Source organism: Meriones unguiculatus, chromosome 1 (assembly GCF_030254825.1).
Source record: "Meriones unguiculatus strain TT.TT164.6M chromosome 1, Bangor_MerUng_6.1, whole genome shotgun sequence".
NCBI classification, from domain to species: Eukaryota; Metazoa; Chordata; class Mammalia; order Rodentia; family Muridae; genus Meriones; species Meriones unguiculatus.
In genome coordinates, this window is record NC_083349.1 from 11,956,912 (window position 1) to 11,981,710 (window position 24,799).

General features: G+C 43.9%; 1 protein-coding gene across 7 annotated transcripts in view; it reads right to left on the minus strand.

Moving 5' to 3' along the window:
- Positions 1 to 20,752, minus strand: part of C1H10orf90 (chromosome 1 C10orf90 homolog) — a 240,255-nt gene extending 219,503 nt beyond the window's left edge. The window contains exon 1 of one of the 7 annotated variants that reach the window (XM_060381376.1): positions 20,118 to 20,752. In XM_060381376.1, coding sequence (XP_060237359.1) covers positions 20,118 to 20,321 — 204 coding nt within the window. In that variant the 5' untranslated portion in view covers positions 20,322 to 20,752. The remainder of the gene's footprint in view (positions 1 to 20,117) is intronic. The other 6 variants (XM_060381371.1, XM_060381380.1, XM_060381385.1 and 3 more) reach the window with 6 other exon arrangements.
- Positions 20,753 to 24,799: the final 4,047 nt, after the last annotated feature.

Genomic DNA, 24,799 nt, shown 5'->3' on the forward strand with positions numbered 1-24,799 from the left:
CATAGTATAACCCCCAAAATACAAGTGGAGCAAATAAATGAATGAATGGATGAGTGAATGAATGAACAAACAAACAAGTGAAAGGTAAGAGAACATGAAATGCTGTCATGGTAAGAGCATGAATGCAGCAGAAACACCACCAAATGTCCACCATTACAGCTTCTCAGTTAGAATCCCTAGATCATGAAAATGTTATTTCAAACAACGGAAAAAAAAACCATACAAAATTACAATTGCTTCCTACTGGAGATGGTGCCCAAACAGATCTTCAGAGAGTAGATGATTGTAGACCTAAGTATCAAGCCAGAAGCAGCCCCAGCCTAGTTCAGACGCTCCCTGCAACCCTGCACTCTAGGACTCCAGCTTCCCTTTCTGTGGCTGGAAACTGTGTCCACAGGTGTGTGACATGCATGCATATGCATTTGCCTAACAGTCATGGAGACAGTTCCTGAGCTTTGCAAAACATCAAGGCAGCAAATCAGACTCTGAAACTCACACCCCAGGAAAGAAGAGGATAAAAAAAAAAAAAAAAAAAAAAACAGTTGGGAATTTCCAGACTGGATATAACCCTGCTGCTGCAAACGCCCCACCTCCCCATTGCTGCCTCTTCAGACAAGTGTTTCAGTTACTCTTCTCACTGCTATTACAAAATGCCTGACAAAATTACTTAAAGGACGGAAGAGCTTATTTCGGCTTACAGTTTGAGATCATACAGCCAATCGTGGTGAGGAAGACAGAGCAGCAGGAGCATGAGATGGCTGATCACATTACATTTGCCATCAGGAAGCAGGCAAGGATATTGGTCCTCTGCTCACTTTCTTTCATTAATTCACCAGGTTCCCCAGCTGGTGAGATGGTACCATCCACATTCAGGGTGTGTCTTCTCTAGTCTCTTAAAACCTTCTGGAAATATCCATTTAGAGACATAGTTATGATATATGTGTACAGTGATCCTAAATCCAGTCAAGTTGCCAGTGGTGATGAGCCATGAGAGCAAATGAAAGAATACCCCAAGTCTACTTGTAACCCAAGGAACCAAAGACCAAGAGGACAGGTTTGGGGCTGGGTCTTACCTTTAGGATAATGATGGATGTTGTTGGAGTCTAAAGAAAAAAAAAGGACTATCACTATCATTTTCTGGGAATACAGAAAGTTCCACTAGGGGCCAGGCAGTATGCGTGGGATGGCTGAATCCTCTTGGACCAACATTTAGCAAGGGCTCTGTTAGAATAGCACACACTCTCCTTCACCAGTCAGATGCATGATTGATCTTTGCCGGTGGTACATATTTGTTTTCAATCTTCTGAACTCTCTTCTGCAACAGTAATTAATGTCAGACAGTGTATTTTCTGGTTAATGCAACCCCGCACCTATAATAGCTCAAATCTGTGCTTTCTCTCTCCACCATGACTCCCTCTCCATGCTCTGTCTCTTTGTGTTTACTTCTGGTTTAACTTTCTCTAATCTAAAATAAATCAGCATGAAAAGCATTAGATTTTTTCATTTAGATTTTCAATTGACTTTTATTACCAAGATAATTCTCCTTATCTGATTGCAAAAGGGGATTGTTCACTCTTTAGGATCTGAAGGAAAATGGCGAGGTTCAATCTCTCCTCTGTGTTTCCTTCATTCTCCTTTGCAAAGGTGGAAGCTGGTGGGGTTCTGGTTTGAGAATGCATCAAACTGAGGTTTAAGCTCCATCACCCCTCCTGTTGGAGACATATGAAGGGCATCAGTTTCTTCCCCTGTTGTTTAAAGAGAAGAGGGCTGCAGAAAATGCAGTTCTTCATCTTCCCATCAGGGCAATGTCAGCTGTCATCTGTTTGCAGGTAGAAGTGACAGCAGCCCATTAACCAGAAAATTCTATGCAGGTATCAGGCATGGTGGGTAGAATCACTTCAAAATACAGGCATGTTGACGACCCCGCTGCAAGATCAAGATTGACTAAACTGTTCTGTATTTCAGAAGGTGATGTCCCTTAAGTATTCCTTCCAGCATGATCTACCATGTTTGCTATTCTTCTTCTTTTCTCCTTACTTCCCATGAGGTGATGGCTCTCGGGGCAGAATCTGTTTCTTGTACCAAGAGGAAACTTTTCTCCCAGTAATCATTTAGCGCCATTTCCTGCTTTCCGCACTGAGTGCTGCTCCTCCAACCCCACTTGACAATCAAGTGCAGCAAAGTCACTCTGACTTTGGAAAACCCCAGAAAGTTCTGAGAGTTCAGTAGCTCTCTCCAGTCTATGACTGGTAACTCAGCTGTTACTGTTTTTCTTCATTCAAAGCAACAAGAACAAAAAATAAAAAATAAAAAAAATAAAACAAAAAAAAAACACTGAGCAGTTTCAGGGCAATTCTAAGCCCTTCACTGACCTACCTTCATGGAAGCCCTCCTCCGGCTTGAGGAGCAGAGACTGACACTTTAAGCTAGTGGGTACTTGGATGCTTTTTGTTTGGTTTGGTTTTGTGTGTATAAAAACGAGACTTACAGAAAACAATCTAAAGAAAGCCCTTTCATACTTGACTTTCATGCTTTTGAGAATTAAGGGGAGAGATACCTTCTACTTCTTGGAGAGAGCACAATTGGTCCTTAATGGTATTATCACAAGAAAATGATCACAGCTGTCCTCCAAAGGGCTTACCATGAACTGAGCAGTGCTAAATGCTTCTGAGGTATTGTGTAATTTCCATGGCAACCCTAGAAGAAAGGGTCTACCATAACTCCATCTTCACAGCAAGAAAGTGCCATTCTTAATATTGTTTGTTATAACAATGTCAGCAGTAGTGTGGTCAATGGTGAAGAATTCTTGAGTTCCTACTATGCACCACACTTCATCTTGAGCCCCTTCTATGTGTGACTGAATTGCAGCCCCACATCAGCATTACTTGAAAGAGTCATGATAAAAATATCTTATATATGAAGCAACGGTCAAAGGTGTGCTCCAGTGTAATGGTGAGCTCTCTGAAGTGACTGATGATGGAGAAAGCAAATGTCCATGGACAATTTCAGACTTAAATTTAACCAGGCAAAAAGGCAAACTCGCCTATATCTGGGCCCAAACTTCCAGCCTTCTGCAGTCTCAAGAGAGAATGGTTGATTTGGTTATGATGATGAGAAACTGCCCTGGAAACTTAGAGAGATGGTTGAGTTTGACTGTCAACTCTACTAGCTAGAGAGATTCCTGGGAGAGTTATAAAGCACCCTTCTGGGTGTGTCTATGAGAGCATCCCCAGAGACGATTAAGTCATGAGGACTCTGACCTGCTACACAGTTTAATCCACTGTTGGATTCAAGGTGTGACTGGATTCTCAGGTGGTAGGGAGCTGACTGGAGGAAGTCGGTCACAGGGTTTATGTCCTCAAGGGCTGTATCCTGCCTTTGCCTTCTGATCATCACATTGCTTCCGGGGTGTGCTGATGTGAGTCTCTTCTGTGCCATGCTCCATGATCAGCTGAGACTTCTGAGACCTGAACTAAACAGACCTTTTCCTTCTTGCTGTGTCTGTTGGGCGTTTGGTCATGGTGATGATAAAATGAATCTACTTGGGTCTGGGGAGGTGGCCAGAGCAAAGTGCCTACCACACAAGTATAAGACCTGATTTGGGGACTCCTGGACTCACGTCAATAGAAGCATGCAGCAGCACGCATTTGTAACCCCAGGGCCAGGGTGGTGGGTAAAGGACAGTATTGGAGCTTGTTATCAAGCATGTCTGACTGAGTCAAGAAGTTCCAGGTTCAGGGGGAGGTCACTGTGTCTCAAAAGATAAGGTAGAGGGCTGGCAAGATGGCTCAGCAGCTAAAGGCACTTGCCACTGAGTTTGATGTACTGAGTTCAAGCTCTAGAGCCCACATGATAGAAGGAGAGAACTGATTTCTAAAAGTTGCCCTCTGGTCTTCACGTGTGTGCTGTGATATTTATGGGCAGGCACGCACGCTCACATACACACATGTAATTATAACAGAAAATAAAGTTAAGAGTGAGTGGACATCAGAATGCTGATCTCTGCTGGTACACTAATGCATGTCCCCTGTACATACGTACACATTCAACATGTACCTATGCGTATCACATATAAACACAAAAGTAACACTTGCATTTGCATAAAACACTATAGACTGCAGGATTTCTGCTCTTGGTCATTTTGAGAAAGCAAGTGAGAGGTTGCCAGGCACCTGGGTGGGGGAGCCTGAAAGCATAAGGCAGGAGGAACACTGAGGCAGGTGGAAATGTCTCAGATCATGATTTGGTACTGGTTACACCACTGTCTGCATCTTCCCAAACAAAATGAACTATGTTCTTCTAAAATTCATGAATATTGATGCATGCAAATTTTATTTTTAATAAGGATGAGCTTTTTAAAAAAAATCATATCCTGAATAAGCTCCGATTTAGCTTAGAGTTGGATTCAACCAGCATGACTAATAAGAAATAAACCCAGTCGGTAAGTTGCCCTTGGGTATCTTACCACCCACTGGATAAACCTACAACTGAGGATTAAGATACATACCTAGAGTTCACGTACCATAAGCACAAGTGAGTGTAAGGCCAGCTTTGTGAGTTTGGGACCTTTGTGTTTACCCAAGGGTTTATACACAGATGATCCACACCGGTTTAATGTTGCCATCTCAAAGGATTTCTTATGGTGGTAAAATATACATACTATAAAATTTACCATTGCAACTGGTATGTGTGAGTGTACTTTCTCATGTGTGTGCAGGTGTTCATGTGTGCATATGCTGATGGAGGCCAGAGGTCAATTTATGTGCCTCCTCAATAATCTTCCTCAATAATCATTGAGACAAGCTCTCTCACTGAGCTTAGAGCCCATCAACTTGGCTAGTCTGGCTATCCTGTGAACTCCAGAGATATCTGCCTGTTTGTGGTACCTCACCACAGCTCTAGTGTTACAGATTTTATATAGGTCCTTGAGATCTCAACTCAGGTCCCCAAGCTAACACAGTCAAGCACTTCACCAACTAAACCATCTCCCCAGCTGCTACTGCAACCATTTTTAAAAGTTGCTAAGCATCTCCATGATGTCATTTAGCTATGACCACTGTTACGGTTTGAGTAAGAAATGTCCCCCATAGGCTTTTGAATACCTGCACTCAGCATTAGTGCTGTTGGGAAAGTATAGGAACCTTTAGGAGGGGAGCCTTGCTAGAGGAAGTATGTCTCAGGTGCAGGAGCTGGGGATGGTAAGGGTATAGGGCTTCAAACCACTTCCTGCTCTCACTCGCTTGCTCAATCTCTGTCTCTCTGTGTGTCTGTGTCTCTGGTGCTCTGTCCTTTTCTATCTGTCTCTCTTTGTGTATCTCTGTCTCTCTGTCTCTCTCTGTCTCTGTCTCCCCTCTCTCTCTGTGTGTTTGTATGTGTATGTGTGTGTGCGTATTCCTGTGCCAATGAAATGTCATCAACCATCTTCCTGTCCTACCATGCTTTCCTTCTGGAACTGTAAGGCAAAATAAACTTCCTTCTCTAAGTTTCTTTTGGTCATGGCGCTTTGTCACAGAAACAAAGGAGTAACTAATACAGCCACTATCAGTTTCCAGAATGATTTCTTCCCCTACAGGAAGCTCTGTACCCATTAGATAATGCTCCCCAGCCCCTACCAGTCCCACCTAGCCTCTCTCTGCTCCATGCAAATTTGACTATGCCAGCTGTCTCATGAGGCTGGAGTCCGCTGACTTCTTTCACTTAGCACAATACCCTCAAGATGCATCCTGTGGAAGAGCTCCTGTTCACTGTGTTCCTCGTGCCCTTTGATCCATATACGCTTAATTTTTGTTAACTCTAATTTATCCATTTTTTTTCTTTTGTAGGTCTCTGCTTTTGATATTACTGTATTGAAACTTTCAATAATTTTACTTTTAACTTTACAACTCAGAAGTGAAGTTGGTTGGGTTGTGGAGCCGGCTTGCGGGTAAAGGGATTTGTGTGGTGAGTGCTCGTCAGTTTCCTTGGTGGCCTTTGTTAAGATAAAGTGGTGAAGGGGGTACCTTTGGCAGGCCCGTGCCAAGTTGTGCCCCTAAGAAATTATACTATGTCACACAACATATCTAGTTTAAGAGGTTTACAGACAGAGAAGGAGAGTGAATGGCCATCTTGGAGTGGGGACATAAGAGGGAGATAGAGATAGAGAGACTTGGAGACAGAGAGAATAAACAAAAAAGAGGGGGAAAGGAGAGATGGAGGAAAGAAGAGAGAAAGAGAGGGAGTGAGGGAGAGAGCAAGCAATCTGGGGTGACTGAGAACTTTTATGTGCCACACCTGGCATACCTGGCGTCCTGCCTGCAGCCGGTGATGATAAAAACTGCTACCACCAGGTCCCTGAGGGCAGGCCAGTGGAAATGCCTGATTGCTAGCAGCCTTGGCATAAGGAATCCCTCAGGTTCAGAGTCTGGAGAGCTTGTGACATAGTAGAGTTGGATAGACTCACAGTGAATTCAAAATTAGTAGGTCATGTCTAGAATGCAATGTATCCAGATGCCTACCACACTGAGGCCACACCTCCTGATTCACTGCAGACATAGCCAGGAGTCAAGAACATTCAAAAATACACAAATCTCCAAACAGCCCAATGGTGTCTTACCCACTGTCATGGTGTATCTGATCCCACAAGGTTAAGATATTGAGGGTGTGGTCCCCAGATGGTGGCTCTCTTTTGGAAGGTTCTAAAAATTTTAGGAGGTGGGGCCTAGCTGGAGGAAGTGGGTCATCGAAGCTGTGCTATTAGGGGCTATATCTTATCCCAGGCCCCATTCTGTTTCTCTTCCTGATTCCTGTCTACTATGAAGTGAGTGGCCTCTGCCTCATGTTCTCGACACTCTGAAATTATGTGAGGAAGGTCCATAATCAGTGGAGCCAAAGATGTCAACATTATGGCAGCTGTTGTCACTGCTGCGGACAAATACTTAACAAGAAACAATATCATGGAGAGAGGTTTATTTTGATTCACAGTCCAAAGGAATGAAGGCTGTGGTGGGGAGTCACAGCAGCATAGCTTAGTCCCCACACTGACCAGAAAGAGGAGATCAAGGGAGGTCCATTGTGTTCTCATTTTTCCCTTTTTATTCAGTTCTGACCACAGCCCACGGCATGGTGCTGCCCACACTGAGGCTAGGCCATTCCCCTTCAGTTCAATCTCCCCAAAAAGCCTTTCTTTCAGACATGTCCAAAAGTGTAGCCCCCATATCACCCCCAAATACCCTAAATCTAGTCACACTGGCAGTGAAAATTAACCTTCATACCTTGAAATTGCTTGCTATACTAAATCTCTTCTCCTTTTTAGATGATCATGCCAAATCGTTTGCCATTGGTGTTGCAGGGTGGGGCGTGGTTCCTGCAGTACAGCCAGACTGGATCAAAACTGCTGAAGAGTCTGATCCCATGGTTTAACTTTCTCACACATTTAAACACCATAAAACGTTGAGAGACAAAGCCTTAGGGGTGGCCACATCAAAATTCCCTTGCAAAATACCACACTATAGCAAAGTACCTGAGACCTTTCTCATAAGAGTGAGCTCTACTGACTAGCAAACAGTGCTTAGGGTAAGGGCCTAGAGAGAAGGGATTTGTACTAAGCATAAAGTTAGAGTCTATTGACGGAGGATGCAAAGTACAGGGGTCTTCTTTCATGAGGATCAGTTCTTTCTACTGAGAGACAAAGCTTGGGATTAGGGCCTAAACAACTTCTCAGGATCTGGCTCCTAATAGAACAGCAAAGAATCATCAGGTTGCTTGAAGCCTTTCACTCCAGTATTCCAGGTGACCGGGTTTCATCCATCTTTTCTTTGAAGAAAACAGACACTTAACAATTCTGGTTTCTCCAATGCTTACCCCAGGATGTGCTTCCTGCAGCAGGGACAGAAAGTTTAACTAACATGCGGACATCGCTCCCCTGGGTTGACAAACTACACTTGCTGAACCAATGATGGAGAAAGAACCCAAGCCACCTTTGCAGTCCTCCCCTACTTCTAAGCAAGCCGGAGGCAGCGAGTGTTGGTGGATGTGACATGTTCAAGGACAGGAATAAGACAGCTGAGCTCACTCTTGCAGCAAGCTCATTGTTTTTGTAAAAATGAAGCACACGTGCCCATAAAGGAGCTGGGACATACTTGCCATTGTACTGATTCCACACAGGAGTTAATGTCATAACTCATTTTTTGCTAAAGACAGCATTGGACATTATAAAGATGAGCAGTAAAATCACACCAATAATGTAAAATTGTAATTTGTCTTTACAGAGACCATTTAGCTAAAAAAAAAAAAAAAATTAAAATGCCATGGAAAATCAAAAGAAAGGAAAAGACAGAAAAAAGTCCAAAAGCTATTTAAAGACCTTTGCTCACAGCTCACCCTCTTTTCAAAAAGAACTCCTATTTTCATTTTGCAACAGTGTCGAAAAATTACACAGCCCAATATAAGCAGTCATTATTCTAAGACTTCTTAAGGGAGCCTTCCTATTTTCATTCCTGAATCCCTAGTGCAGCAGTATGCATGAGAAAGCCAACAAAGCTTGCTCCATCACAGGGAACATGTCTCTCCTCATTACTCATGGAACCCTTTCTGTATACCCATCAACCAAGATGCAATGCTTCTGCATGCTTGACTAGACCATCCCCACTCAGGGACCAGAGAGCAACGCAAGGCCGTGGGCAAGGCAGAGTACAGGGAAGCCAGTAGTACCTAGAATGGATCAGTGAAAAGATAAGCAAGCATCTTTGCAGCTAAAAAAATCACCGTTTTCATGAACTTCCTGTAAACACACAGCTGAATTAGAGGCATCTGAATCCCTGTGCAGGTAGGTGGGTCTCTTGCGTGCCCAGTCACTTGCTCTTGGCTGCAGGGTGCTAACTATGAAGCAGCTTCTTGCCTTCCATACAAAATGGCAAGCAGTTTGCTATCTACTTTGAAAAACTATCCTATCCGCTTTCCTTCATCTCTGTTTGCTTCTTAGACACGTTGCCGTTTCCAAGTTGTGGGTTTTGCTGGGGACATTCAATTTTAGTGTTGTCTTCTTGAGACAGAAACAGGATGTGAACTAGACTAGAGATGATTTCACTATTTCAGAATCCTATTAACAAAAAGCGTAATCAAACAGGTAAATTCTACTTTGTAGCTTCGCTTGGGCAAACTAGAGCTAGTACTTCAGCTGTCCATCATTCTGCTGTCTGTCTGCTGCTAACTGAAAAGCCTAAATGCACAAGGAATTAAGTGTAAACACTGAGTCAGAGAAGACACCGTCTATGCAGTAACTGTCACTCTCCCTGGCTTCCAGTTTGCACTCAGGGTGTATTTAATGAGCTTTTGTTTATCATTTATTCATGGAAGATTCCTAAAGCATCTACTCAAGACTGATCTGATGTCAGGAGGAAGTACATGGTTCCACAGAGCAACTCATGAACACCCTTCCCCCATGAAGTTCCAACCTATGTGCCCTAACCCAAAGCCTCCTTATATTTTCTTTTCTCCACCTATACAAATAATGAAGAATTAGTTGGAAAGCACTAAGATTCCTAGCCTTGGTATATATGCCTCGCACAGTCACCTTTCCTTGAGTGTGAGCAGTAGCTGTGGTCAGAGGAGGCTCCCGCTCCAATGGCTGAGCTATGTTGCATTGGAAAATGTTTTGGCTGGTGATACTGAGGTTACTAATCTGTTGTCACTGAATCAGTTGAAATGGTGACTATGTTAGGTGGGCCTGACCCTGACTTAACAGGTGAAACATATGTGATCAAGAGAGATTCAATACAGAAAGACTTTCCAGATGACCTAGAAAGGATAAACAAGGGACTAGAGACTTCTGCTTCTCTATGGCCCAGGTTGGGTTCCCAGCACCCATGAGGTGGCTCCCAGATGCCTTTAACTCTAGCTCTGGGGAATCTGATGCCCGTGTTTGACCTCTGAGGGCTCTTGCATGCATGTGGTACACATATGTTCACTCAAGCTCACATGCAAACACATAAGTAAGCATAAATAGGAAAATAATTTTTAAAGAACATACTAGCCTTCTCTTTGGCTAGAGCTGTGTGACAAGGCCCTACACATGGCCTTTAGTTGTTGGTCTTTGGCTGTTGCCCAGAAGGAAATGGAGACTCCAGTCCTGCAACAAACAACTAAGTCCCCCCCCCCCCCCCCCGCTGCCGCCTCTGTTACCAGTAACCTTCGAAGTGTATTCTAAGTGTCTGGTAGGAGGCTGACACCTGCTCAGATGGGAAAGGACTTCTTCATGCACAGGAGCCACCTAACCCACACTAGGACTTGTAGTCTACATGACCATATGCTGCTACACAGCAACACAAAACAAATACAGACAGCACTTGCCAGCGTGTGTTTGCTGTCCCTGAAGAGCCAGTCCAAAGTGAAGCAGTTTTCTGTGATGGATTGTGCTGATGGAATCCTGGCCCTAAGAAACAGAGCTAGATGCTTCAGTCACCAATGCAGGATGACCACAACAAAATAACCCACTTTCCCTGGATTGGAGCACACTGGCTAATCACCCATGCACTGCCATTGGGAAGCAGAAATGCTTGATGGGCAATTCTTTATACACTTCATTAGCTGTAAATTTAGAAACCATTATCTCGTCTCATCTTTCTTCTCCTCATTCCTTCCTCCTGAGGCTCTCATAATGCATATACTAGACTCTTAACATTGGGAGGCTGGTCCCTGAAACTCTACTGTCTCCTGTGTGTCGTCTCTGACTCTTAACCTCTCTCTTGATCCCTCTACTTTTTCTCTCTTATCCTGAGTTTGGGAAGCTCAATGAACCTGTCTTCTGTAGTATCAGGTTTGCAGTTGATTAAACCCACTCAAAATTCTAGCTTATTTCCTTTTTACTTCTCCAAATATTCTGTGTTGCTCTTTCCATATATCATTCATTTATCTCTCCATCATGGTGATGGCTCCCTGTAAATTCCATGGCTTTAAAGAAAATACAATGCACGTACAACATTGATGATAGAATTTGTAAGAATTCTACATAAGAATAGATTTGTAAGAATCTACATTTTGCTGATTTCATTATTTCAATGAACACTTCTATTAACTGGTATTTATCTTGCTCATGAGTCAGTCTTTTGGATTCTTTGAATGTCTAGTAATTTTTGACTGGTTGCTAGATATTGTAAATTTTACATTATCTGTCACTACATTTGTTTTTGTAGTCTTATAAAGAAAAATAAACTTTTTTTTTTTTTTTTTGCTAACTAGTTAAACTACTTAAGGAATAACTTGGTTCTCCTGTCCTGTTTTTAAATTGTTAAATGGGTCTGAGGCTTGAGTCTGGAGGCTACTTTAGACACATTTCAAAAGCATAATGTTTTAAGGGCTCTTTTATGTTGCCTCCAAACTCAACAAGGGCTCTACATTCCGATGGTTGAAGACCTGAGTCTTCATGTCCTGAAGTCACTCTACATCTCAGCAAAGCACAGGTGGGTTTTCACACAAACTCAAGGACACCTGGGGCAAATTTTGGAGCTACTTCTGGGTTGTCTCCTATCTCTCAGGACCTGTGACCTAGTCTTCTCAAGTGAGAAAGACTGCTGGGCTTTATTTAGGTTCTCCTGACCTGAGTTACTATGTGGAAGTTGTTAGTCTTTTTTTTGCCAGAAACATATTCTTCTTACCCAGTTTTAGCCCATACCTCACTCTTCCCACTGGACCTTCAAATCTTCTCAATCTCACAAGAGGCACATGGCCAAATGCCTCCATCTCTGAAAGTCTTGTGTTCTTTGCACTCACAGTGCTGTGTAGACATTCACTAGCTACTCCAACAGAGTATGAGCAAGCGAAAGAACAAGAGTTTTTGACTGTGTTACCAGCACCTAGCATGGTTATCACGGATCTTCTGGATACATATTCTGTTCTATTCTATTCTATCCCATTCCATCCTACAGCCATAAAAGAAAGTCAAAATATAAATTTATTCATGTCAAAGATGCTAATACAATTTCAAGTTTTCTGTTGTAAGAGTTCTGTCTTTTAGTGTTTATTTTGTTCCATATGAACAGACATTAGAATTCATAGTTTCCCACTAGTGTTTCCCTTTTTAAGTAAGATTTTATTTATTTTTATTTTATGTGTCTGAATGTTTGCCTACATGTATGGCATGTAAATACATGCATCAGATGTGTGCAGTGCCCAAGATGGCCAGGAGAGGGCATCAGACCAGCCCCCCCACACACACACACACCAGAATTGCAGGTACTGATGGTTGTGAACTACAATGTGGGTGCTGGAAACTGAACACACATCTTTTGCAAGAGCAGCAAAGGCTCTTAACTCCTGAGCCATCTCTCTAGCCTTCCTCATTAGCATTTCCAAAAGACATCTTTATCATGTAGAGAATAAAGGCTCATAAGCCAAAATCAATATTATTAAGTACCTGGAATCGTAAAATGTTCCACATGGAATCTAAGCTGTATGCCTCTATATTGAACTTGTCCAGTTTTTTCCATAATTGTAATTATAGTCTTCTGAGTGCACTGTTCAACTATCAGAAGATATGTACATGAGTTATTAGTATTGGTTATTTAATTTTATTATCTTTATCTGTGGATTTTTTGTATGGGTGAGTTGTGCACCTGCAACAAAACACATGTGAAAGTCAGAGAACAACTCACAGGAGTCAGTCTCTCCTTCCATCATGTGGGCTCCAGGGAGCAAATGCAAGTAGTCAAATTGCCAGCAAGAGCCTTTACTGCCCACCCATTTCACCAACTCTAGTGTTTATATTTTAAAGCAAGATGTTACACTAAAAATAAATAGCACCAAAGTATTTAAGATTGTTTTACACAGCACCTAAAGTGAGCGTTAGCAATTTTAATTCACAAGTCAAAGGTAGCCTGCCACAAAACTACATTCACTGTCAGAAATAGTTGGCTGATCTCTATGCTAAATCTATGAAATCTCTCTAGAATTCTAGATAAACTGTTTACAATAGAAGCAGCATGACAGAATTCTACTTTCTTTACACATAGGATATATGTTAGAGCTTTTGAACATTAACATCTGCTTGGAAAATAAACTTCTAAAAAGCTATATTAAAACTACATGTATTTTACTGATTGGTAGATATTTTACAACAAGACAGCCTCAGTGTTTTCTCTTCACTTCCTCTGTTGTCTGCAGGAGTAGAAACTGGGACATCAAAAATAGGATGAAAGTTCCCAGCAAAAAGAAGACAGCAGAGAACCATGTCTGTGGCCGGAGGGCAGTGGGACACTCTGACCTGACTTTCCACCATCTGACCCTGGGTGTATTCAAGACAGGCTTTCCTTTGTCTGTGATGCCTCCTGGAACCCCTCACTAGCAGTTGCTGTCAGGAGGGGAACCTTGCCCGTCTTCTCTCCTCCTGAGCACCACATGAGAAACACAGACCTCAGAGGAGGACATCATGAGGCCAGAGCGCTCCTATCCACACTAGCTGTGTCCCCATGATGTTTGCATCGACTCTCTGAGCCTATCAGAAATTTCTCTTTGGAAAAAAAAAATGGGCCTCATGTGTCTCACACAGCTGTGGTGAGGATGAATGAGACTTTTCAGGGATCAGCCACACCAGCTTCCTTTGTTCCATCTCTGCCTCCACTGAGCTCCTCACACACAGTGCAAATGGCCTGGCCATTTGCAACTCTGATACACCTCCCCCACCCCTACCCTCTGCACACCAGCTCTCCCAGTGGAGTGGTTTATACTAGCGTCTTTGTTGCTTTCTGCTGGGTCCTATGGATACAATGGATAGGTCTAGAACTTCAGACCATGGCTTCATGTTTACATGACAGACTCCTGAGACTAAAGGTGCAGTTCAGTGGTTCTGTGTTTAATTTCCAGCACCATACATATACAAATTCAACAGCCCACGGATGTCTGAACAGGGCATGGACAGTGGAGGAGGACAGAAAGCTCTGGAGTGAAGAAGATATTAGATGATCGTCTTGAATCTCAGTGCGTTTGCCTTTTCTGAGCCTGCTCACCCTGAGGGCTTGGGCAACATTACAGCAAGAGTCACAGCGCACTATTTCAGCAAAAACATTGCATTGAGGCCAGGACTTGAGGAAGAAAATCAAGATTCAGAAGACTTTGATCTGGCTCAGACTTGTCAAGTGGGATAGATAATGGGTAACACAGCTATGTACCTTTTGATGACCACAGGAAGAAAGTGTTTGTTTCACCTCATGTTTGGTCCTTGTGCTCTCTTCATTCCATGACTCATGAAGCCCGAGCACTTCAAATTTGAGTGTTATTTCTAAAGACTTCAAGACACAACCCAGTCACTTGAAAGCCTTCATCAAAACCCATAGCTGAGGGGCTGAGGAGATAGGTTAGTCAGTGAAGAGCTTGACTTGCAGTCATGATGACCTGAGTTGGATCCCCAGAACTTCCTTTTTTTTTTTTAAGCCAGACACATTGACCTGTGGTTATAATTCCTAGAATAGGGAGGTGGAAACAAGTGGATTCATGAGTCTCACTGGCCAGCCACCTGAACCTACATGGTAATTTCCAGGTTAGTGAGATGTGTCCAAAAACAAAGTAGATGGCTACAGAGGAATGACACCTAACCTGTGACCTTCACCTGCACACATATACACTCATTGCTATGTGACTTAAACGTTCATACACACAGAGAGATAGAGAAGAGAGAGAGAGACAAAGAGTGAGGGAGAGAGACACACAGACAAAGCAGACTATCTCTGTCCTGGTGCAACACCAAAACCATACGGCCAAGCATTTACTTCTGTCCACAGTAAAGTCAAATAAAATAGTAAAAGCTGTGAAACAATAGCTTTCTTTTCTTACTGTACAGGCAGCACTGCAGGCCTATGATCCCTGATACAGGGAAACGGAGAGAGAAGAACTGCACAATTATCCCTACTTGAAGTGGCAACTCGGCAGAGCCTGAGTTCTCGCTTAGCACAGGATACAGACGCAGGACTCGGTGGCTTTGTCAGCTGGCCACAAAAGACCCCTCAAGTTTCTCACCTGCATCTGCTTGAGAAAAAAACTTATCTGATAGTAAGGGAAAAGAAATTCCACAAAGAGGCAGGCCAGGTAATTTCAAGACCTCACACATGTGGAAAGAATTCACGTCCGCACCAGTTGGAAGGTCTCAGCACATCTGAGAAGCCAGAGAGATTCCTCAGAAAGGCTGCGTCTTAACAGCGGGACTGAGTATGCCCTAGAACAGGGCTTCTCCCCCTCCATGCTATGGACATTTTAGGCTGGCTCCTTTTCCATTGGAAGGAAGAGAGGGATGGAGTGCATTGAAAGAAATTGACATCATCTGTGCTTGGTAAATAATTCAGTCAGTAAAGTGCATGCTAGTGATATGCTCTTATAATCTCAGACTTCAAGGTACTAAGACTGGTAAGTAAGTTTCTGGAGCTTGCCAGGCAAACCCAACTAATGATTTATGGGTAAACATGAGAGAGAGAGAGAGAGAGAGAGAGAGAGAGAGAGATTGCCTTAAAAAGCAAGATGAATAGATGAATGGCATCATCCAAAGTTGACTTCTAGATATCATACATATTCTCTCTCTCTCTCTCTCTCTCTCTCTCTCTCTCACACACACACACACACACACACACGCTCATATACACACACCTGCACACATAACTTCACACAAACACAGAGATGGTGGCAACATCTATGACTTCTACCCATTAGAATCAGTGGCATCCTTCTCCCAGCTGCCATCACCAAAACTATTTCCAGACATTACCATGGAGCAAAGCCATGGTATTTGAGAACCACTTGCTCTGCTCCACAGCCTCCTTTAGACCTCTCACAGATCTCACCAGTAAACCCCAGTAGAACCAAGCTATCCGCAAACAGCTTACTTTACCAGAACCCACCCAACTCTCTTTACAGGAATAATACAAAATCAAGCATTCAACAATGCAAAAGTCACAATCGCTAAAATCCAGCTGAAAAGCTGGTGTGCAAAGAAGAAAGAAAATACAACCCAAAACCAGGAGGCAAATCAATCCGAAGAAATAGATGGGGGGAAAAAAAGAGAGGTTGATGAACACCACCCACAATAACCTTGATCCCACTGTTAGTGTTTGCCTCATGTGCTTGGGAAGGCAGAGAGAATCGTGAACCAGAGAGAAATGGGAGATGTAAGGAGCCACCTAGAAATTGTTTTAGTTCATTTGTTATTTAGTGTTGCTGCTCTGCTATTGCTCTGGGCCCACTGAGTCACAGTGGTCTTAGTTGGGACACATGGATAGGGGGACTTTCACCATGAGCCTTTAGGTAGCCAGAACCAAACATTGCTAGCAAGTCTTTTCAAATAACAACAACAATAATAACGATAACTAGGGGGCTACAGCTGGGATACAAAGTAAATAAACTGTAATTAATATAAAAAATAAAAATTCAATAAGATAATAATGATGATAACTAGAAAATAGAGATGCAGATGGTGAAAGAGGCTCAGGTACACCTTTCATGAAGAGAATGTTTAAAACTGTCACCTATCAGAAGATAGATAGGCCTCTTCACTTACAAGCTCCAGCATTTACCTATTACCAGACAGGTCTCAATAACCATTTTAATGCATATTATAATGGCAAATTGTCATGTTTTCTTTGAGATCACCAGGCCTGGCTCTGAAGTGTGCATTCCCAACCCCATTTTAGACCAAAGCATGTTGTCTCGGAGTCTTCTGAGGATGCCCTGTCTAGGGATGAGTCACCCACTCCCATTTCTGTGACAGGGAGCACAAAAGAGTCCATGAGCAAAATTGGTGTGCCCTTGAAAACAGTGAGAAGGTGAGCTCTAGCCAACAGAGATTACTATTATTGCTTATCTCATGCTATAAAAGTGTCTGCAGTGGGAAAAAGAAGCAGGAAAGCCAACCATGGAAAGAAAGCTCAATAGAGAACTCGGGCTGACTGTCTCAGCCTTCCTGGTCAGTTTCTGCAAGATGTTGTAAGCACCAGACTCCATATCAGTATCTATATCTGCTCCTATTCATTTTTTTTTAACTTGGAAGCCTCATCTGAGGGGTCATCCCTCTATGCTGGGAACCTCTCTCTTGGGATCTCCAGCTGACTGTCTTGTCAGGGCTTCCCCAGTTGGTTTCTTCTGGATGTTTGTAAACCTTGATTGGATGACATTACCTTTCTGTTGTTATCTGTTCTTTTGCTTGCTAGCGTCACTGATGGGTCACCCTGCTTTGCCCTCCAGTCTCTATAGAGAACAACTGCTGACCGCCTTAAAGGGGCTGCCCCAGTCCATTTCTGCTGGATGCCCTGAGTCCCCAGTGTGGTGATGTTTTGCTACCTAGGTATCTATTTGTCCATCTGCTAATTGCTATTTACTCTTATACTGGCTTGCTGGATACTTAATAACTCATTCAAAACTAAATGACGTTGTAGATCATTCTTGGCGCCCTGTGGAGCAAAGATGTTTAAACACACTGGGATGCAGTAATGCAGGCAAAGCCTTCTTCATGGGACATCTTGGGAATGCATGCTCACCATGTGAACTGCAAACAGAGTTTTCAGACAGAACCATCCATGTCCAGCTATGGCTTGGTTACTTTTTGAACCTTACAGAACACTTACTCAGGGAAGAATTCCCTTAACACATCATGTTCCTATTAGTTTGGAGTACTTTTGGGGTCAAGAGGAAGCCAGGCTTTGCAAACATCAGGCAAACAGTATCTACAACATCCTCGAGCTCCTCTGCTTCCTCACCCTGCAGCTTCTCAGCACAGGTTCTGTGATGGTTCCTATCTGGAGTTACACCAACACTGAGTTAACACAGCTCAGGACTAAGATGGTTTTAGAGAACTCCCCATCCATGGATCCCAGCCTCGCTTCAGTAAATTTGCAGTTTCTCCCAGGAACTTGACACCAGGAAGCTTTTCACAGAAAAATCTCCCAAACTCACTTTTATTGAAAACAAACCCAGTTCTTTTATCTAGTACCCTGTGGATTGAGAGTTCATCCCCACGACCTTGCTCCTTTTCTGCCCCATCAGTCACTTCATGGTCAAAGCCTAGGTTAACAGGAAGCCCCTGAGCTGATGCTGGGAGAGAAGTCCAGCAGCAGGCTGGGCTATTAGTTGGTCTCTCAGGTATGTTTGCCTTGGGAAATGGAGCACCAAGGTTTGTTTCCTGTAATAGCTCAATGGTGTAGGGCTATTTTAAATGCTGAAATGTTTACTACTGAATTTTGGAGATGAAAAATGTTGATCTGAGATAAACACAGGACCCCTGAAAGATATCTGTACTCTGCAAATGGTACAAACCATAAGCAGCAGCTATCTCCTCAGAAAGTAAACACATAAAATCTGATTTAAAAAAAAAAAAAAAAAAGATCATACACAGAATAAACTGCAAACCCAGACAGCAGACAGATATGATGTGTTTGCCAGACCAGAGAGGATGCCTGGCTTGTGGGTCTTCTGTGTACATCTCCATCACTTCCATCCATGGTCTCCAGCTCTGAACTTAAGCACAGTTTAAAATTCAGAAGGTCAGAAGACCAGGATTCTGTTTCCAAGCCTGCCCTTGAGCACAGGAAAATGGCCCTAAATAGACCATGTGCCATAGATATTCAGTAAAAACTACCCAAGTGGTTGGACTGTTAGCTGGGGAGTGGCCTAGGGTTCATTTAACACACGTGGCTAGGCTGTTGGCTATCAATGGTAGTAAACGATTCAGCCACAGAAACATACAGTTGAGGCAATCTGCATTTTTCTGCGCAATCTCCTGCAAAACACCTTTTCACATTACTTTCAGTGTGACTACAATAATGAAGGAATGTGGAAGTCTTATTTATGAAGAATGGAATGCAAGAGAGGGTGTTCACTAGGAAGAGTTTAAAGCAGAGCTATGAGCATTACTGTAAAATGCATGATGAGATAATTAAACAAGTTTTTCCCTCTCTGGGGGATTGGAAAATAGCTGCAATGAAAATTTTACAATGATAAAATTCTGTCCCCGTCCGATTAATTACTTGTGAATAATACCATCTCTGGTTTCTTTCAATTATTTTATAATTGTACACCTTTTGCTCTGGCTGATTGGGCAATGAATTAATGAATAAGGACTACTACTGAATTTAATTAACACCATTTTTCCTGTGGCCTTTACATATCTGTTGTGAACATGGAAATTCACCCTCCCAGGACTGGAACTGGAAGAAGCCAGCCTAGAACCCTGCAAAACCTGTTCCTCCCTGTCAGACTGGCTTCCCTACTGCCAAGTATGGGTGACTAAAGGTCTCAGGTATTTGCCAGAACTCACGGGGGGGGGGGGGAGGGAGAGGCTTTCCTAATGACAGCATCAATATTCAAATGCTTACTTTTTTTTCATAAAGCATTAGCAATGTACATGTTACAATCATCCAAAGAGATGGGTAAGTGAGCTATCTGGGAGTCGATTACAGTGTCATTCATAATTTATTCCGGGTACAATGAAGAGCTCATCAGGTTTCATGTGTGTTTACTTTCTGAAAAGATAACTGCTGTTGGCTGGTATCCAGAGTAGACTACAGACATCTTTCAGGGTGATGTGTTTATCTCAAGTTGACATTTTCAAATCCAAAGTCCTCCCCATTTTCCAAAAAGTTGTCTGGGCTTGAAAACTAAAGCTCATGACTGAGAAGTAAATAAAAGACCATTCTGGAATCTTGCTATCTCAATGAGATCAAGTTGAGTCATGAACACTTACTCCCTCTAAACACACAGGCAGTCAAGTAAGCATTTCTTCCTAGAGACAGAGAAACGCAAACTCACAGGGCTCACAGCCCTGCAATCATGCAGCGCTCAACAGTTTCTACAGTTCCCAGTGGTGGACAGCAGTCACCCAACTCAGAAAGTTTTGAGCAGATTTTTGTTGTCAGTTGTGTGTCAATCACACCCATCCAGTATGTTATTCCTGCCAACATACTGCAAAAGCTGAGCTAAATTAAAGGATATCTTAAAAAGTCTTTATAAGATACAAACAAATGAATGATTTTGCTAGATCACAGGACACACCTGGCCTGTGGGTTCCCCCACATACACCTCCATCAGCATCTCCTAGCTCAATGTGCACCTGCACCCCCGCCCCCTCCCAGCCCCCTCCCCTTACCCCCCACACTGACGAGACCCAGCTGTACCTCATAGCTGCTCACTGGCTGCTCAGTCACCTTCAGGCCCGGGCACATGTGAATGAAGCAAACTTTGGCTTTTCTCTGGGAAGGAAGCAAGTCTCTCTTCACCAAGTCTATGACCATCACATGTTTTTTCAGGCTGGTACTAAATGCAGTTATCTGAAAGGTGGGGTGCACAGCCTTCCCCTCCTCGGGAGCTTTCGCAGGCATTCTGGAGCACTATGTGAGACCGGGAATCTTGTGACTTCAGCGAGCCAGCCCGGCAAACACAATTTTCTTTGTTTGATGAAGGTATTGAGTGCAGCGGGAGGAGTTTGGGACCAGTCGCAGTGCAGGTCTGAGTTTTCCAACTTCACAGACAGTTGCTCAAAAATCCTAGCTATAGGGCCTCTGGATATGGTTGTAGAAACCCCTCCGATGACCTTTAAATGCCATGAGAAAACTTCCTTCCAGCTGCAGCCTGGCCAGCCCCAGCCTCCTGCCTGGGCGCTGAGGTCTTGTTGTCTTCTCTGATTTCAAAGAGACATGTTACTTTCTCACTTGTTTTCCACTGCCCTTTAAGTTCCAGACTCTGAATTTGCCTGGTTACCAAAAGGTCCAATGTGTGTTTCCATCTCCAGACCCTCCAATTCCAATAAATTATTTACAGAGCTCTGTACAAAAGAACCAAGAGGGATAATTGCTGCTTTTTAGAATGCCTGCTTTCTCTTGCCAGGGGCCTGAAAGGAACAAGTACAGACTGCCTACCGGCACAAAGAGTGGCCTCAGCCCTGGAGAAGATAAGAGCGCATTCAGGGAAAGAGAGGCTGGAAGAAGTGACTGCTGTGGGTGGGCGTGGGGAGACACTGCCTGTGAAGACAGTGGCTCAGGTAGGGTTCCCATCCAGAGTCAACTAGGGAAGCCCTTTCATACTCTGAGCCTCAGTTTCCCCAGGAAGAGCACTGAGATAGAAAAGCCCTTCCTACCTGCCCCTCCCCAGGTTATGAGTAGAACATGAGCTATACAAAAAGGAAAAAAAAGTGGCATGTGCCAGAGCCAGCAAATGTGCCAGGACTGTGGTGCACATCTTTCTTGGGAGATAGTTGCACATTTTCTGCTCAAATTATTTTTGCACAGTTCTCTCTCCACAGCAGGACCTCATAGTGCCGTGCTTATGAAGGTTTACTTTATGCAAAAAGTTATTAGCTTCTGAATGTCAGGTTGCTTAGAATACAGACCTAAGGGGTTCTCCTTGCTATTTTCATTTCCTGTGTTGGTGCCGGTTCTATTCATCTGGCCTAGGAGCCATTAGTCAAGGGCATGTGCAAGACAGAGCACATGGCAAGACACAGAACTCTTTTTGCAAGGGGACTTTCTACAAGGATGACCCTGTGAAAACTTTAACTCACCTGCTCCACATTGCAAGCCAGGGAAGGCCGAGGGAAGGCGGAGATGGGGGAGGGTTCCCAGAAGCAGAACTCAATGTCAAAGACCTTGCTCCTTCTTGCTGTGCACAGCAGGAAGTCATAGTCACTGGCTAGGACCTAGGGATAGGATCTCAGACTCCTGTTATTGGGTACAAGAGCTGAATGATGAAACTAAGAACTGAAGCTCAGGAGGAGATGGGAAAGACTCGAGATCACATCAGCTGCGGTTCGCACCTGAGTGTGAAGACAGTACACAGACTAAATGCCAGCCCAAGGTCTCAGGATGGTGACTGTGTTCAGCTGTGACTCTCGCTTTCCTAAACCTGTAAATAAGAACACAAAACCCAGCTGGTGGCAGGCTTTACTCACACTGGCAACTTCCGGTGAATAGAGTGCATAGAATGCCATCTTGGATTTAGAAGCACTGGGGTAAAGACAGCCAAGGAAGAAATTTGTGCGATAAAGCAATTCCAATTTATCAAAGACCTCAACAACAGAAGGAGTATGCATACCTGGTTTGGGTTCTGAAGGTCTACACCTGTGCCTCCCCAAAGTCTGCACTGGAATCCATGCTCTGGTGCCCATCAGTTCCTGTCCAGCAGGAACTTCAGGTGTGAGAACAATCAAGACTTTTCTTTCAGAACCACAACATTCTGAAGGATACCGAGCCAGGCAGAAGCTACCAGAACTACCTGTCCAGAGGTTCCAAAACCAGCCAGAGGAAGTTTATTTAGGCTTGGTACTTTGACCAACTGTCACAGGTATCAGCAGAGCTCACTCGCTCACCTGGACTGTGGGAGACCCCTCCCTCTCCAATGAGTGCAACAATGGCTGGCCACGGAACATGGTGTAGCACGGCCAAATAAAAGGTCTAAAGATTCTTGGCCAAGAGGGCTTAAAAGGAGCCCTGAGATAGTCAGATCCAGTCTCTCGGTGTGTGGAGGCAGAATGGAAGGCCAGAGAGCAGGGAAGGGGGAGGAGAGGTCAGAGGGCACCACTGACAGAAAGCTGGGAGATGAGTTGGCATGGATGCTCCCACAAGCACATGCACTGGGCCAAGGCCCCTCTGCTCCAGCATCGATGCCCTTTGTCAGCAGCCTCCTGGCTGTTCTGACAGCCTTAGGCTCGGGAATATGTCTGTTCAGACCATTGCTGACATACAGCAGCAGAAAGGAGCTATTCCCATCTGAGGCAGGGTCTCTCCCGGAAAGACAGCCTCTTCCTGATTATGCCTCTGTTAGAAGGGCTGGCACATGGCCTTCCATTTGTCCTTGGAACCACTGTGCCACACATAACACAGGAATGTGGCTTAAAACACATCGGCTCCCTATAAAACCCTCACAGAATTAGCCCTACAGCCTATGTGAACTGCAAAACTGAACTTGAGTCAGTGTCTCCATTTGCTCAATAGGATAGACATTATTAAATAGCACTGGAGCAGAAGCCAGAGTCAGGGCTCTGCCAGTTCTTTCAGCGAACTCCAATTACGTAAACCCAGGATCCCAGGATTCTTTTTTTTTTTTTTTCCTCCAAGACATCTTGGGTTTGTCTGTGTAGCCTTGGCTGTCCTGGATTCACTTTGTAGACCATGCAAACGCAGGCTTCTTGACTTCCACAGAAAATAGTTTCATGCTGACCCAGAATGGGTTGCAGTTGGGGTTTGTCAAGGAGAGACTTTAACATGGACTGAAGCAGCAGTTAATAGAAAGAGACCTCAGCATAGACGTGGACTTTTCAAAGGGAGTCACACCAAATGTCTCAGCAGTGACCATATATATGACTTTGAAAAAAAAATCAAGTTATTTCTCAGAGGGTTCCTAAGAAACCCCCTCTATAAGGCTTACAAAGCTTGCACAAAAGAGTGAAGACATGTCCTCAACTGGGAAATGAGGTTTGTTATGAAATTCCTTAAAAAATTGGGCTGGAGAGATGGCTCAGTGATTAAGAGCACTGGCTGCTCTTCCAGAGGACGCAGGTTCAATTCCCAAGCACCCACATGGCAGATCACAACCATCTGGAACTCAAGACCCAGGGGACCCAATGCCCTTCTGGCCTCCAAGGGAACTGCACTCACATAGTGTGCATCAATGCGTGCAAGCGAAACAAAAAGTGATGTAATTGAACATTTAAAAATTGTTCCTAGAAAAATTACAGGTTTGTGTCTAGGGAAAAAGAAAGGCCATGCTTGGTCATACACATTTACACCATTTTAACATTCTTATTTGAAACATCTGTAGGGAGAGAAAGAAAACCGTGTTGTCTCTATGTGGGCAACTTCATAGCAAATTTTGTTAACTGAGGCAGAATTTCTGACTCTCAGCTGGTGAAAGGCTTCAATCACTCTGGAGGGAGTCGTCCCTTTTCTTTCTCCGTCCCCTTATGCTCCCTGCCTTTCTATATTGCCTCAGCAACAATGCCTTCCTCATTCCACAGCTGCTGAAAAGACTGAAAGAGAAGGTGTAAGTCAAGTGCTTGGAGCAAAGGCTGGCTCAGGGGACCTCAGAGATAGCTGTCACCATCACCCCAAAGGGCAAAGACTGAAAACATGCAGTGGCCAAATACGCCCACACTGGAAAAGGACAGGTACTGAAGAAACCGGGCCTGGCGAGATGGCTCAGCCAGTCCCACACAAGCAGGATGAACTGAATTAGATCCCAAGGATTCAAATAAGAAAAACTGGCCATAGTGCCTTGAGTTTGTAATCCCAGAACTGGGGAGAAGATCCCTGGGGCTTGATGGCTGAGCTAGCCTTCTTAAATGGTTCCAGACTGATGAGATGGACAACACCTAAGAAACATCCCAAGGCTAAGCCTGATCTCCACACACATTCCATACATCTGAACAGGTACATACACACACACACACACACACACACACACACACTCACACTCACACACACGCACGCACACACGCGCACACTTTTTAAAAGGAAAAACAAGAACCCAATCATAATTCCAGCACTCTTGGCTGCAGTGGCACCACAAACTGAGGCAAGAGGCTACATGATTTCCTCACCTGAGAAATAGAGCTAGAGTCCCTCTGAGCAGGCTGTTATTCTGATGCAATTTTTAATTCCTGTTCCAAATACATAGAAGAAATTGCTAGTCACGTTCTCTGCTTAGGATTCTGCTGTATCCACCTTCCATCTTGCCACAGGAGCACCAGGGTTACAGATGAGCACTATAATACCTGCTCTTACGTGTGTCCTGTGGGACTGAAGCCAGGTCCCCACACACGTGTGCCAAGTGTGCAAACAAGTGTCACTGTCAGGTAGTTGCATGC